The sequence below is a fragment of the Arachis duranensis genome, chromosome 2 (genome assembly GCF_000817695.3).
Source record: "Arachis duranensis cultivar V14167 chromosome 2, aradu.V14167.gnm2.J7QH, whole genome shotgun sequence".
In the NCBI taxonomy this organism is placed as follows: domain Eukaryota; kingdom Viridiplantae; phylum Streptophyta; class Magnoliopsida; order Fabales; family Fabaceae; genus Arachis; species Arachis duranensis.
The window spans coordinates 74,229,743-74,245,908 of NC_029773.3; the positions used below are offsets into that span (position 1 = coordinate 74,229,743).

Sequence of the window (16,166 nt, forward strand, 5' to 3'; positions counted from 1 at the left end):
ATGTTTGTTAAAAAAGAAAATGACTAGGAAAATTATGACTAATATGTATCTCCTTTTTTCATTTTGACAAATATTTAGAACGTATTTGTTTTGTGTGTGATGTTTTGCAATCCTCTTGATCTTCTTAAATGATATAGTTGACCTATATCTACTGTGCTAATCTGCCAATTGGTATTTGCAGGTGAGTTTCATATTAACTGCATGGAACTATAACCTTTGATATACCATAAACTCAGGTGTTGTTGTTTGCATGGTTATGGTTTTTTTCAATATACTATGCGGTTCAATATTAATATTTTTCGCTTGTTATTGTTTTTTTTAATCTTTTTACCGAGCCCATGTCATAATGTAGGATAGTTACTCATAACTTTCTCTCTAAGTTGTACATAAACATCATGTAAAGCATAGGAATATAGTATTTGCGACAATAAAAATCGTCCGGTAATCCCAAAATGATTCTATAAAATATTGATTAGTCATGCAAAATATAAATCTTTGAAATCACATATGAACTTTCCTTTTTACCTGGACTGGTCAATAACTCATACCTCATTGAATGTTCACATTGCTTGGTGCTGCTGATGTAAATTCTGTATAATTAACAAATAATTATTCAATAAATTAATTATTGTTTAAAGAAATTAGAAAATTAAATTTGATAAGTTAGAAGAGTAAAAATAATTAAAATACAAATTTTGGCTCTAATTTGAAATATTTTGGCCCAAAACGGGCTAACAGACCAAATCAGTTGGACCGAACCCAAACCGAATCCAATGCCTACTATATATAAGACCAAATCAACTTTCTCTTCCCTCATAACATGAAAAACACGGTGAAATCAAGAGGAAAAACATGCAATCCTAGCTTCCAAATCCCTTCCAACTTCAAATCCTTGTATCTTTCAATTTGGAGCTCCGATTGACAAGCCGTCAGTGGCCACACGTTCGTCTCGAAATTCTCTACAATACTCACTGAACAATTTGGTAAAAAACTCACGTTTTTTGACCCAGTTCTCCCCTTTTCAGTTTCGAAAATTCTAGGTCCTTTTTGAGATTTTGTGATTTAATGATGTTAGACGTGCTCTTGTGGTGAGGAATCATCAGATTTTGTCCTTTTGACTCGTGAGTAATGGTAAGGAAATCCTAACCCTTGTGAATTGGTGATTTAGTGAGCCCTATGTTGATTATTGCAATATTGTATGAATTAAATTGTGTATCTTGTTGAATTGGAGTCCAATTGGTGGTTGAGTTTGTCGATTTGAACCTTGGAGGCTGGGAACCCAATTTGGTGTGGTCTTGGTGAAGTGAAAGCTTGAGGAGCAGTGGAATTTGAAGTGTTCCAGGCTTAGGAAGGAACCGGCGAAGGTATGATTTTGGTTTTCGTAGTTAATATTTAATGTCACGTGAAAACTTAGGCTAGTTGACCGTAGGATAAGTTGTATTATATGAATGATTGATGATTACTGATTTTGTTGGAAATTGTAAATGAATTAGTTGGTTTGATTGAGTATGTGTGGTGTATTTATATAATGTGAAAGTGTTAAGTTATTGTGAAAATGTAATGATTATTAATGTTGGTGATGACTTAAGATGATTATGAGTTATGATGATGATGATAGGTTGAAGAATAATGATTGTGTTGTTTTGATCTTGGCTTATCTGAAATGAAATTTATAAAATCGGATGTTGGTATATTGTGGGAGGGATAGAAAGTGTCGAAATGTGGTTTGAATGTAGTTGGTGTTGTTTTGGGGTATGAACCTTGGTTTTGAAATTGAGAGTTTGGAAAATAGAGATTTTAAACTCTTTTGGTAAAATAGATTTTTAACAAACTTTGGTGGTTCATAACTTGAGTCTCTGATTTTGGATTTGAATGAAATTTATTTCAAATTGAAGATAATTTCAAGAGCTTTGAAACGATTTAATGTTTGCAAAAATTGGAGTTTTTCAGAGAAAGTTATGAACATCGGAAGTAAGATATGGAAAACTGATTTTTATAATTTAGAAATTTTTTAGGAAAAAGGAAGGGTTGCGTACGCGAGCATGCACACGTGATGCAAGATTTACTTACTGCCTTGATATCTCGCGTACGCAGACATGGTCTTGCGTATGCAGACCTGTTAAATCGAACGCTCGCATATGCGGGCAGTACATGCTACGCGAGAAGTTCCTTCTGTTTTGTTATCTCGCGTACGTGGAACCTCTGTTTTGACCAAATGTAATATTTTTGAATATTTAACCAAACCTCTAGCTTTCCAAGCCTCCTTTACACTTGTTTAAAGTCCGTTAGTAAGCCTTTAAGTCTTATAATGAGGATGAGTCTGTTAAATAAGTTGGGGAGATATTTGGAAAGGTTTTATAAAGTCTTAACTAAATTAATGAAGCATTGGTAATGTTGAATAAGAAGTAAATAATAAAGATAATGATAATAGTATTGAAATGTGGCTGAGTGGAGATGTGTTTGAGGATGAGGTTGATTATGAAAAAGAAGAATGAGAACGGAGTTAATTATGATCTTTGAATGAGTATGAATAAATTATAATGATAATGAGAATGAATTTCTGAATGAGACTCTGGATAAGATGTAGTGGTGTTGTCCACTTGCTCCGGGTATAAGTTTGATTAAGTTATGAGGAGAATGATTATGATAATGAGAAGTGAGGATGATTTATGATGAATATGTCTATGAATTCTCTCTGGTTGCAAATGGTGACAGGGCACTCTCCCTCCAATGGTCAGCCAATGTGGTGAGATTTGTGTGCAACAGAGAGATAATGCCTGGGTTAGCTACCGGGCATGTCGGGTTGGCTGTATAACCGACAGATAAGGTCATTAGCCATAGGACAGACATGCATCATGTGCATTTGTATTATTTGTTTGAGTATGTATTTGTTTTGGCTTGTCTAATTGTTTATCTATGATTAACTGCTATCTGATCTACTTGTTTTAATTGCATCCTATCTGTGTTTTCTTTATTTGTCTTGTATGTCTTTGTAATTGAGAGATTCCTTGTTTGGTGAAGGTGTGACGAGGGTAGTTCCACCGGTATTTTCAGAGGGTTAGAGGAAGCAAAAGTGAAGTGTTGAGTTAGGATTAGATTCAGAACTTGAGAATCTTAGATAGTTACCAAATTTCTGGTTTAGTTATTTCTTTAAGTTTAAATCTAGAGTCAGAATTTTAGGAATGCCTCTGGCTTTCTCGGAACCTTATATATTATCTATGTGGGCACTTTTACCATACTAAGAACCTCCGGTTCTCATTCCATACATGTTGTTGTTTTTCAGATGCAGGGAGTGATGCACCTTGCTAAGCGTGCTAGATGACTCCTTCAGAAGCGAAGATCTATTTTTTTAGGGTTTTTATATTATCTACTTAGCTTATATAATATGTATATATGTATTCTGGTCGGCCTTTGCTTCGCAGCTCGAGTCCAGAACTTGATTATAGTTATCCATTGAAACTCTATATATGCCTATCTTTTGGTTTTCTATATAAGCTTTTCGTAAGATCGTTCTTCGTGAGTGATGCATCTTCGGTTTCATTTTGATCATACCCTTTTCTTTCAAGGCTCCTAGTTATATTATTCTTGTTGTATATATGTATCTATTTTGTTTTTAGAGGTTGTAGTGCCTCACCACCTTTGATTTATGACCTAAGCATAAAGCTCTGTGTGGTAGGGTGTTACAGCTGACCTAGGATCTTCTTCTCGTGTACACCCAACATTCCTAAGACTTCTTTGAAAAACACATTTTCAGTTTGGTTGCCATTGTTATCATCATGTCACAACAATATCTTCAACCCATCCCTATGAGTGACCCTAGAAATTTCCAGGTATAGTTGACCATGAGTAAAGGCTTGTTTTTTAAGAATCAATCCAACCCTAGACACTAATTGATATTGACTCTTATTAATAGTCATTGTATATGAAACCATGATAGTAAATTGTCGACGTTGGAACTTGAATGGGATCCGGTGATCTGATGGACTTAGTGTCATCATTGGAATAAAAACTTTGTTGCCTGAGTTTTTTTCTGAAATGCTTAGTGCTTCTATAATGTGCTTTCCAAGCTTAGTAACTACTAAACGTGTCCCATTGCACAACCCAGCAGCATGATCAATGTTTCTTAAGAGCATTATTGGTGTCCCCACTTTTAGTGTAAGCTCATGATTCGGCACACCTGAACACCTAATAGTGTTTAGAAATTCATGTATGTGTACCGATGCTAGTAACTCATTGTTCCCTTCTGTGGGGCATGCTTTGTCTGATCTAAACAAAGTTTGCGATTCAGCCGAATTTAAAGTCATCATGTAATGTCGGTGCGAGTATGGCTCTGTCCTACAAACAATGATGTGATTCTGGGGGTTCAAACAATTCCGGATAAGTGGCCTTACAAATAACCTCTATGGTGTCTATCCAGTCATGTATAAGGTTGTCATCGGGAATTTTTACTTTGTCAACGCCACCCATAGATATTCCAATCTTACCATCCCCAATTTTCAGCATCCATTCAGAAAATTGATTCAATTCAGTTGAGCTCACATTACCTGGGCCTACACTAAGACTCATGTTTCTTGTTAGTGTCAACAAATTGCAGGCATTCCAAATGTACGATGAGTTAATGCTTGCGTTGACAATTTCTTGTCTTGTACCCTTTGGCATAACGGGTAAAGTTTGCCGAAAGTCATCTCCAAAAACAACTGTCTATCCACCAAATGGTTAATCTAGGCTGTTAATATTCTTGAATCTTAAAATGTCTTGCATTGTCTGGTCAAGGGCTTCTATACAATATTTGTTAACAATTGTAGCTTCATCCCATATAATTAATGTTGTTTTAACCAACAACTGAGCTAGATCACTCCCCTGTTTTATGTTGCATGTGGATAACTCATCTACATTGAGTGGGATAGCAAAGCGTGAGTATGCTGTCTTGTCACCTGGAATTAATAGAGAAGCTATTCCACTTGAAGCAATGGCCAAAACAATTTGACCTTTAGACTTTAATGTCGAAGCTAATGTCTTCCACACAAATGTTTTTTGAGTTCCACTGTATTCATATAGGAAGAAAACTCCTCCGCTATAACCATAGACCGCTTCCATGATTTTATCATATGCTGATTTCTGTTCAGTTGTCATCTGATCTAGTCCAGTAGAGTGCTCCTAAGCTAATTTACGTCTATCATAATGCAGCTCATCACAAGTTAGCCCATTGACCATATTAAACATCATCTGAGAGGTGCATGAGTCAAAGATGGAGTGTGGCATGATTCAAAATATGTAAGACTCTTATGGTACCCCTTGAGTATTAGCTCAATATCTATTAGAGCTAACTCCTTCAACTCATCATCTGTTAGTCTTAGATCTGTGTTAAACAAAGTTTCAATAAATACATTATCATAAAAATAGTGATTTTAAAATATAAAAACACAAAATTCCCCCCTCCCCCTCCCTTTTTCCCAATTTTTTTGAATAAAAATTAACAATTTTAAGTGTATAAAGTTATTATATATTATATAAATTTATTTTTTATTTGAAAATAAAGTAAGTAATTATTTTATATAAATAATTAAATTATTAAACTCATAAGCAAGTAACAATTCTAAAATTGAGAAAAATATTATTTTCAATCAATTTTTTATTAAATAAATTTTTAAATCTTTAACTTCTTTTCTCTTTTAAATTTTTTTTCTTAATTTTACACCTCTTATCGTTTAAAAATATATAATAACATCAACATCTAATTAGGTGCTAAATTTTTTTTATATATATTATAGTATATAGATGAAAGTAAATTATTTTAATTTTTTTTATTTTTCATGTGATGTTAAAATTATAACATATTAAGTAAATTCATTAAAATAATTATATTTTATATACTTTTTAACGAATATATTTTAATATTTTAAATACATATAACAAAGTTATTAGAACACCTTATTTATATTTATTTTATAGCATATTTTTTATGATGTGAAGAATAAAATATAACTTACTGTCATAATAATACTAAAGAAAATAAACTAATTAAAAAAATAGATAATTTTTATATTTTATCAAATCCAAAATGAAAAAGAAAATTTTATAAAAACTAAGATAATTTTTTTATATGACAAACACTTAGTAGTATTTTTTAATTAAAAATACTAATCATATTATATATTACTAAATATACTATATTATATTTGATTATACAATATTTTAATTTTCGACCATCCTCTACTGAAAGCAAATGCCATGTCTTTTCCCATATATGTTCTAGCCTTTCCATGGAATTTGAAAACAACAATGTTGTAAATAGCTTCCTCAAATAAACTCATGATCCCAATGATTTGCTTTTTTCTATTGCATCAATGTATTCTCTATCATCATCTAAAAGACATTGTGCTTAACATGCATCCCTAAATGATGAATGAAGGACACCATCTATTGTCCTTATTTCTTCATATGATTTAGGCCCTTTAGCATAATTGAAAAGTAGTCTAAGGTAGTAACTTTCACTCGATCTAAGAGGGACAAAAAAAATATGACCTATCACAGCAAGTGACTTTCGTGGAAACAATTTCCTCTCCTTTGCTTTCCATACAAATTTTGTTGGGAATTCAACATAAGTAAGTGATCGGGCTTTGGGATATGACTTGTTCACTTCAAACCATTCCAAAAACATGGATTCCTTTACAGAAGCTTTTCTAGAAATGTCTTCCGAATTCTCATCATCTCTGAAAACCACTGGTTGCTCGTTTGGCAAGTGAAATCCCAACCTTACCACAGACGGGTCTCTATAGTGAATGTTGTACCCAAAAATTCTCCAAGCAGCTTTGCATGGAGATATATATCGACAATCATAATACATACTGACTTCATCGTGCTCATCCTTGAATAAATACTTTATTGATCTAGATTGGTTGTGCCACTCAACATTGATGTGTGCTACATATCTCATCAATAAATACCTATTATAAGGAATGACATAACAATTATCAAGATCAATACCTAACTTTATGATTGTCTTTCCATCATCTCTGCGTCTGTATACTGGATAACCATTTTCGTCAATTGTTATGTTCTCAACAAATTCTTGCGGAAGTGTCTGATGCATTTCCCATTTTTCATACATGGTGAATCTTTCTTGACTAAACCATATGGACCATGCATCATGTGCTTCCCCACTACTTCATAGTATTATGGATCAGCCTTGTTGTCTGGTATTTCAGCGGATATAATCTTATCAATATCTTCTGCAGTAGGATACTTGCCATCACGATGGAGGAACAACAAACATGTGTGCGTGAGGTAGCCCACGTTTTTTAAACTCGATGGTGCAAATCACTGGAAAAAATAAATAATGAACTAAACCATTAGTGCATCACTCCATGTTGAACACAATCATTTAGTTCTAAATTATAAGCAATCATACAAAAAAAAGTACGTGCCCTATATCTGTTTGATAATGACTACCATTATAAAATATTCATTCAAACTTGAACCAATTGAGAATTGCAAAACAACATGCATCTGTTTCTAATAAATCTTGCGAAAAAACTATATGGAGATACATATTAACTCAAAATATAAAAGGATCATGATTTAAGTGTTTTTACCTGCGAAAACTCATCCAAAAATCTTCTGGGTTCTTATGTCTGTAACTAAATGATCCAACTTCATCTTAAAAGCCCTACATACCATGTCCAGTCGGTCTTCAGCATTTAGTTCTCTGTTCCTTAAGAACTCTTTTAACTCAAGCCACTTTGGATTACACGTGAATGTAATGAAAAGGTCTGGGTAACCGACTACCTTGCATATTGCCATTGCATCAAAGTAGTTTTAAATCATGTACCTAGGCCCTCCAGTGAATGAAGATGGCAATATAATATGTTTTCCACGAGAAGATGTTGCTGTCTCCACACTCAGTATTGCTTCTTTGATACTCTTGTACATCTCACATCTGAACTTCTCTTGGTTAAGACATATGTAGTTTAACCTGGCTGACTCTATCATCGAAAAACCATCAACCAAAAATTGTTGGAATAGTCTCCTAGAATATAACAATGGGATTCCACGGACAATTGTTCTTGTATTCTAAACGCAAAAAATTCCCTTATCGATACATCCTATCACCCCTTTCTGCCATCTAGATTACTCTTGTTAAGTGAAACATCTTTCTTATAACCATTTTCTTTGTACAGAAATAGCAAAGGGTATTGCAGGCCTAAATAAGCTGGATTTAGCTGGTTGATCCTTTGTAACCTTCCACTTCGAGTCTCCACAATAATGTCTCTATCAGTTTGATCTATATCAAAATCACCCACAATCAATGCAACAACCTCACTGGTTGATGGTAAATTATATCTTCTCCCATCTTTGCCCCTCTTGCCTATAAGCCTTAGCTTCACTATGGACCTAGAGGTCGAAGACATTGACTCCCTAACCATATGAAATGCTTTCACCAACACATTGTTTTCATCTAGTATTGACTTCAATTCTTTCACTATGCCTTCGTGGATATCGTTGTTTTCTTCTTCCCTGTATGAGTTAAAATAGACTAAAGTTAATTGTCTCAACAAAAAATACTTTAGATTATATGGGGAATATAACCTTCTCAAAGAAAAATTGAATTAGCTACATTATATTAAGTATGAACCTATTAGCAGAAATACGGGTTTGAACTTCGTTTTGAGTATCAAATACATATAGCTGAGCAAACTTTGCTCTACTAAGGCTACCCATCAAGTGATAGTTTTCACCAAATAATCTAAAGGTTGGTGGCCCTCTCGAATTATTTACCGCTTTGTCTATCTTGACACCAATAGATGTGAATTGAAACATGCTATTATAAGATCTAATGTTCTCCCAAAAATATTTGCTTTTGATGTCATCACCGTATAACAAATTGTACAATGTCTTGGGAGGAATTTGACCTTGGCCGCCTCTACAACATGGTGTGTATTTAGACTCACTTGTGTTGTAATTTTTGTTGATCCTTTTGGCATACCAAAATAGTGAATGACAAAATTCACACGAATGTTGTGCAAATCCCATGTGCAAATATTTTGCACATAAGAATCGTGTAGTTATAGCTATGAACTCTTATTTTATAGAATTTATTAAAAAATTATACTTTATTAATTTTGGTCAAAGTATAAATTCAATAGAGTGATGGGTCATGAGTGTGTTAAGAAATGTTTTATGGTTAATTTTGTGAAAAATATTAATATAATCGGTTGAAGAAAATGCAATACAATTCTAAATCACTTACCATTATAAATTTATTTTTATCTGAATTTTGGACTAAACATAATTTCAATAGAAAGATAGGTGATCTTTTAGAAATTTGTAATGTTTTTATTTGAAAGACAATGTATTTTTATATCAATCTTGGTGCAAAATATTATTTCAAATGGATCTGATGCTAGAAATATTTTATTTTTGTTTTATTGAAATATTTTTTTATGGAATTCAATAAAAAATGATTATTTATGAATTTTGGTCAAAGTAATATTTCAAGAAAGTGATGGGTGTGATAAAAAAATTTTAACATTTTTTTAATCTACGATTATTTTTTATATATTATTTCGGAGTAAAATATTAATTTAGCTTGGTGAGAGGAAAATTTTAAAAATATTATAGTTGTTGCTTAAATAAAATATATTATTTATCTGAATTTTCATTAAAATACTATTTTAGTAAAAATAATGAGTTTTTTTTAGAAAGTTACAATATTTTTTGATAAAATGATTTTTTAATTACTTTTGATGCAAAATAAAATCTTAATCGGGTGAACGATACGCATGATAATTTTTTTATTTAATTAAAAAATTTAAATTTTATAAATTTTAAAGAATATATAGTTAATGAGAGTGATTGGCATATGTTCAAAGAATTTATAATATTTTTTATTAATCAAAAAATATTTTTTATATTGATTTCGGGGTAAATATTAAATTATGTTGATGAGAAGAAAGTGTTAGGATTTTTTTTGTTTTAGTAATGAAAAATTATTTGTTCAATGATCTTTTGTCAAAATAATATTTTAGAAGAGTGATATGTGTCATTTAGAAAGTTGAATTTTTTTTCTCTTTAACAAAAATTATTTTTTAATTTATGTTGGTGCAAACTTTTTTTCTTTTATATAAAAATATTTTTTTATATCAATTTTGAAATAATATTTTTTTAAATGGGTTAGTTGAATGAGTTAGAGTTGTTTTATTTTTTTCTCAATGCAATTTTTTTTATCAATTTTAACGTATATTTTCAAGAGAGTGATAGATGTAATAAGAGATTTTTTTACATTTTAAAATAATAAAATAACATACCACTATTAGTTAATTTTACTCCCAGCAGATCCTGCCATATTCTTCTATATTCCCTTTTTGCCTGTATTTTTAAAGATAGAGTAAGATGGTAACAATGATCCTTGGATATAGTAACAGGTGGAAGACATGGCACATTATTCATTCACCATACAAAATGATATTTTTTTCTAACAAATATACCTTTGCTAGTATTCAACTTACTTCTATCATTGCTAGGTACTTCTTTTATTTGAGATACTAATAAATGAACAACAAAAAATCAAACTTGTAAGAGATTTTAAGTGTAGAAATTAGTGTAAAAAATTTACACAATTGATTGTTTCCATCCTCACTGGAGACACCTAAACTGGTGTTGTTCTGCTTTGCACCATTCATAATGAGTTTCTGCTTTGCTCTAGCTTCCTTTGCTTGACTTGTATTATAACATAAAACCTCTTCTAGAATCTTTTAATTACATATGAACATAAAATACTTGCACAATGTATAAAATACTCCTTATATAATAATTACCATGGGCAGTGTTGGTGGTCCCGGAATGACTGGCGACAAAGGAATCCCGCTTGAGGTCCTATTGGGGTCTATCTTTATAGCTCATAAGATCTCCAATTATGACATCGATCTGACCTGCATCATGGAATTCGCTCTCGGGTAAACTTTCAAGTCTGGCAAAAGATCATTGACACACGAACCTAATAAAACATATCAAACCTATTCTAATATCATTTGATGCCGATTAATTTATACCTTTACAGCGTCCAATTATAGTTGTTTTCTTATTAAAACCAAGGGTCATCATCTAGTCTTTCGTAGCCTTCTTTTGGCGATTTGTGTTGTGAAGCATTTTACAACTTAGTACTTGAATGGCAGTTACTATCAATTAATCATATCATATGCTTTATGAAAATTGTATACTTTTGTACTCAGTGCTGAAATTTACCTATGCAAATCTCTGATTGTCTTGAATTTCTAACCTCATAATCATCAACTACAAGAGAATTTGACCTCAATGAAGTTGAGGTTGAATATGATTTCATGATTGATTCCATATGAACTGTGTCTAAATGGGCTGCATTGAATGTATGCTTCTATTAAATAATTGTACAACACATTAAAAGCATTCCTTTAACTGTACATAATATATATACACTTGTCAAAAAAATTACTTCAAAAATTATTTAGGTCAATAATATTTGCATTGTTGTCTATAGTAGTTGATGATCTTGCATCTACGTTGATTGAACCATATATCAATATTGTAGTTTATTGTAGCATGGTTTTTAACATTATCAACTTCATATAATGATATTGGATAATACCAACAGCTTTATCCTATTATTTATGGTGGCTTATCTCATATGCTACTTCCAAATATATTTATAACTAAACCTATTGGATTATGAAGTCATTCGTATACCTTAGAAACAACTTACCTTTATTGTTTGGTTTTGAAATCAATTGTCTCCTTCCTACAATCTTGGATGATCTTTCTTTCCTAGCTAATGTGGCTTTTTCTATGAATACAAACATGTCATCAAATTAACCATAGTTCCCCCAAATAAGCTATTCAAATCAGTATATGGAGAAACGTACCACCATAGACATGATTTTGTGCACTCAAATTAATAGCAATGTCATGAAGTGCCATTTGGGCCTGGTTAACTCCCTGGTTTAGGTTGGGTATGTTTGGGTTTACATTGCATACTTGTCCTTGTAGGGTGTTTTCTTTTCCTTCTACTCACCTCTTGGGTAGATTACTGGTGGTGTTTACAATCCAACCTACCAAATTTATTCTTTTAGAAACAGCAATACATCAACTTGAATAAAGTAATAATAAGTTTTAAAATTGTTAGTTACTTGATAGTTAAGATGCTGAGTTATGTGATCCTTCTGCAACAGCATCCATTTGGGTATCATCGGATAAGTTCTTTGCCATAGGCAAATCATTGTTGCCATAATATATGTTTGGCATCCATGATATTTCTTCTTTCCTTTCTGGCACATGAAGCTTAGAGATAATCTATGCACTTTCTATTTGAGCTCCTCATTAGGGTTTGAAGCATAGTCATTAAAACCGGACCAGACCAACCGATTTGACCAAAAAACTGGTAAACCGAACCTATTATCGGTCCGGTTCGAGATTAGGACCGCTTAAGGTAAAGAACCAGATCAAACTGGTCAAACCTGGCATAAACCGGCATAAATCGATCAAATTAGGTGACATTTGTACCGGACTGAACCAAATCGCTTGGTCCAGTTGAAGGTGAGTCTACCGAACCCCTTAGCCCAGGGAAGCATGGGTGATGATCATACCACCAAGCTGCAGTGCTTCTTATTATTACATATACAAATTAAGATATATATATATATATATATATATTCAATTTATTTTAATTTTAAAGTCACTCATTTTTAAATTAATTATATTTTATTTAATTATAAATTTTATTAAATATGTTATTTTTTCTTTTCATGATTATATGATATCTATTAATATTATTTTTTTAATAAATACTTATAGTATATAATAATAGGTAAAGACACACATACAATTGTCTTTATATGAAGTTAATAATTGAAAATCATTAGATGATATTTAGTTAAACTTATCAAATCATCTAACAGTTCTTAAAGAGCAATTTCACATGAAAATAACTGTGTGAGTTTTCACCTATAATAATATAATAACAAAATAAATATAAACTAATTAATAAAGTATTAAAATTTAAAAATAATAATTATTTTTATAAAAACAAAATAAAAGTGCTTATAATAAAGAAAAAATAATTAAATTTTATATATTTATTTAATTATACTGGGTTAACCAGTTCGATCAGTGACCCACCGGTTGAACCAGTGACCCAACAACTAGATCGGTTTAATCACCGGTTCGGTTCTGATAACTATGGTTTGAAGAAAATGTAGCATAATTTTGGTTGAGGTAGTGAATTAGTTAGACTGAATAAGTTATCCAGGTCTCATTTTAGCTATCTTGTGGTGGTTTGACTATCGAATGAACATTGCTTTACTTAACACTAAATAACAGGGTAGTTTTGAATTTCTATAGTCATGTTAAACTTTTGTTAGGTATAACCTTGCAACAATGCTCATTCTCTCACTTCGATATGTTATTTAGTGGCAAATGTTTAAGAATTCTTTATTAAATTAATTGGGATACCTTATCTAGCTACTTTAGAGTTGAAAATAACATATTAGAAGACAGAGTGGTCAGCTGTTTTTAAGTACATATTAGTGTATAAGAAAATTCAGGTTTTGTGTGCTAATCGAAAATTATTGTGCATTTTGGGATCATGGTGATTTTTTAATGATCTTTTATGTTAGTTTTGAGTATACATTGATGTGAAATTCATATTTGATACTTAAATTTGATACTTAATTGTATACTATGAAGTCCAATATTTTAGCTATAATTTTTCCAACAGTTCGTTGTTTAGTGAAGTCCCATAGTTATACTGTTGGATTACGAGTGTTCATAACACGCAGTGGAAGTAATAAAGTAATCCTATTGATCTATATTGTGCTTAAAATTTTATTGAAATAAGATGGGTTAGATGCCAATACCTGAGTACCCTAGTGAATAAAGCTTTCTCCTTCGATAGTACGAAGGTACTATGTGTATCCACACCGAGACTAATCCTTGTTGTCAACTCTTTGACCAATGGATTTAACTGAGAAGTTTCTTGCAACTCCTTCCACCAGCAATTCTTCACTAAGAATTTGGAATATTTGTGTATGTGGAGGTAAAAAGAGAAAACTTATGTTTTCTTTCTTTTATCATATACACATATATAGTATGAGATTGGTGACTGATTTGTGAATCAAATTACAACTTAATTTGAGACAAAATCAGTTAGGATCTTATCCATATTTACAACTCATCAAAGAATAAATAATTGATTATTTAATATTCTCAATTATAATATTATTATATTCATGGTGCTAGCAAAGAATATAATAATACTCCATTTGAATTAATATAATTATTTATTTGATCTAATCAAAATAATAATTAAATAATTATTTACCAAGGATTAGAACACTCGTTAGTGTGTGACCCCATAGGTTCAATACTAAGCGGGTAGTATATTAGTCATACTAAATTTACTAATCAAGGTTGGCGTCTAGCAACACTCCTTGACGACCCGATAGTATGAAGTAATAGTATTTTTATTAAGAACCCAAGATGGTGAAGTAATAATAATTTTACTAAGAACCCAAGATGAACAAAAATACAACTCCTTCCATCTTTTCAGCTCTTGGCTAACTTTTAGAGTACGGTTTGATTGTCAAACTCTAACTTGTTACCATTATTATAATAAATTATGAATGACTTAAGAAACTCATTTCTTAATTCATTCAAACCCCTTGGTCAAGGCATTGTTTATTTCATTCATTATAATCGTAGAGCTCAAACTCATTACCATAGTTGATGGATTCCATTTTGACTAATCACTAATTCTACAAGTATTTAAATTATACCCAATGTCCATTCAACTAACACCGTAGGGTGTTAGGTGTCCAGAATCAAAGTATAACAAATACATTGTTAATTACTATGATAGTCGCAGGTCAAAGAAAAATTCTAATATTATGTTCATCATAAGAATATCCTATTAACAAATATACGGTAATTATAACCATTAAGAATTCTCAAAGTGAGTCAGTTCAATGGTCATATCTCTATATGCACCATCTATATATATAATTTAATAAATGAGATCTATTAATCTTTATTCCCACTTGCACTAGAGCCAATGACAGATTGGATCTAGGGCATACATGTATTTCCAACAAAATCTCCCACTTGCACTAGAGCCAATCAGTCATATATTTCAATCCCAATTCCCACATGTGCTTATCAAACTCTTTTGATCCAAGCATCTTAGTGAATGGGTCTGTTGCACTATCATTCCCAGCAACCTTTTGAATTTCAACGTCTCCATGTTCAACGATCTCTCTTATCAAATGATACCTTTTCAAGACATGCTTAGATTTTTGATGTGATCTTGGCTCTTTTGCTTGTGCAATGGCTCCATTATTGTCACACAGTAACAAAAGTGGTTCTTTAATTGAAGGTACCACACCAAGCTCGTTTATGAACTTCTTCATCCACACAGCTTCTTTAGCAGCCTCACTTGCTGCTATATACTCAGCTTCAGTCGTTGAATCAGCTACAGTAGCTTGTTTGGAACTTTTCCAACTCACTGCACCACCGTTTAAGGTGAAAACATAACCTGAAGTAGATTTGCTATCATCTTTATCTGAGGCAAAACTTGCATCAGTGAACCCTTTTGGTATAAGTTCAGAATCTCCATAGATGAGGAATTGGTCTTTGGTTCTTCTTAAATATTTAAGAATGGATTTAACCACCTTCCAATGTTCCTCACCAGGATTTGCCTGATATCGACTGGCTACTCCTAGCGCATATGCGACATCAGGACGTGTACATGTCATGGTATACATGATAGTTCCCACTGCACTAGCATATGGTATTCTACTCATGCGTACTCTCTCTTCAGAAGTTTTAGGACAATCCTTTCTGCTGAGAGTAATTCCAGTGCCTATTGGTAAATAGCCCTTTTTGGAATTTTCCATGTTATACCTTTTTAATATGGTATCAATGTACATAGACTGTGAGAGTCCAAGCAACCTTTTAGATCTATCTCTATAAATTTTTATTCCTAGAATATAGGCTGCTTCTCCCAAATCTTTCATGGAGAATTGTTGAGATAGCCAAGTTTTGGTATTTTGCAATGCTGGTACATCATTTCCTATTAGTAATATGTCATCAACATAGAGTACTAAGAAAATGACTGTACTCCCACTAAACTTTTTGTATAT

General features: G+C 31.9%; 3 protein-coding genes across 3 annotated transcripts; all 3 read right to left on the reverse strand.

Annotated features, from left to right (window-relative positions):
- Positions 1–4,716: 4,716 nt before the first annotated feature.
- On the reverse strand, positions 4,717–5,133 carry LOC107474923 (uncharacterized). The gene has a single exon (XM_016094568.1). The coding sequence runs from the start codon at positions 5,131–5,133 to the stop codon at positions 4,717–4,719; it is 417 nt and encodes a 138-aa protein (XP_015950054.1).
- Positions 5,134–5,222: 89 nt separating this feature from the next.
- LOC107474924 (uncharacterized) lies at positions 5,223–7,111 on the reverse strand. Its single transcript, XM_016094569.1, has 2 exons — positions 6,526–7,111; positions 5,223–5,359 (listed from the first exon to the last, which is right to left on the reverse strand). The coding sequence occupies exons 1-2, from the start codon at positions 7,109–7,111 to the stop codon at positions 5,223–5,225; spliced, it is 723 nt and encodes a 240-aa protein (XP_015950055.1).
- Positions 7,112–7,818: 707 nt separating this feature from the next.
- On the reverse strand, positions 7,819–11,952 carry LOC107474925 (uncharacterized). The gene is made up of 7 exons (XM_016094570.1): positions 11,898–11,952; positions 11,738–11,818; positions 11,245–11,373; positions 10,932–10,996; positions 8,636–8,790; positions 8,113–8,517; positions 7,819–8,029 (listed from the first exon to the last, which is right to left on the reverse strand). Exons 1-7 carry the CDS (start codon positions 11,950–11,952, stop codon positions 7,819–7,821), a joined length of 1,101 nt encoding a protein of 366 aa, XP_015950056.1.
- Positions 11,953–16,166: the final 4,214 nt, after the last annotated feature.

Bases quoted from the DNA above. Each gene is read 5' to 3' on its own strand.
- LOC107474925 (XM_016094570.1), bottom strand. From the start codon at position 11,952: ATGGCACTTCATGACATTGCTATTAATTTGAGTGCACAAAATCATGTC. The intron at 11,819-11,897 runs GTACGTTTCTCC...TTGTATTCATAG, and splicing joins ACAAAATCATGTCTATGGTG to AAAAAGCCACATTAGCTAGG. The intron at 8,030-8,112 runs GTGATAGGATGT...GTTATATTCTAG, and splicing joins AATCTAGATGGCAGAAAGGG to GAGACTATTCCAACAATTTT.
- LOC107474924 (XM_016094569.1), bottom strand. From the start codon at position 7,111: ATGTATGAAAAATGGGAAATGCATCAGACACTTCCGCAAGAATTTGTT. The intron at 5,360-6,525 runs GTCATATTTTTT...TGTTTAACACAG, and splicing joins AAAGTCACTTGCTGTGATAG to ATCTAAGACTAACAGATGAT.
- LOC107474923 (XM_016094568.1), bottom strand. From the start codon at position 5,133: ATGACAACTGAACAGAAATCAGCATATGATAAAATCATGGAAGCGGTC.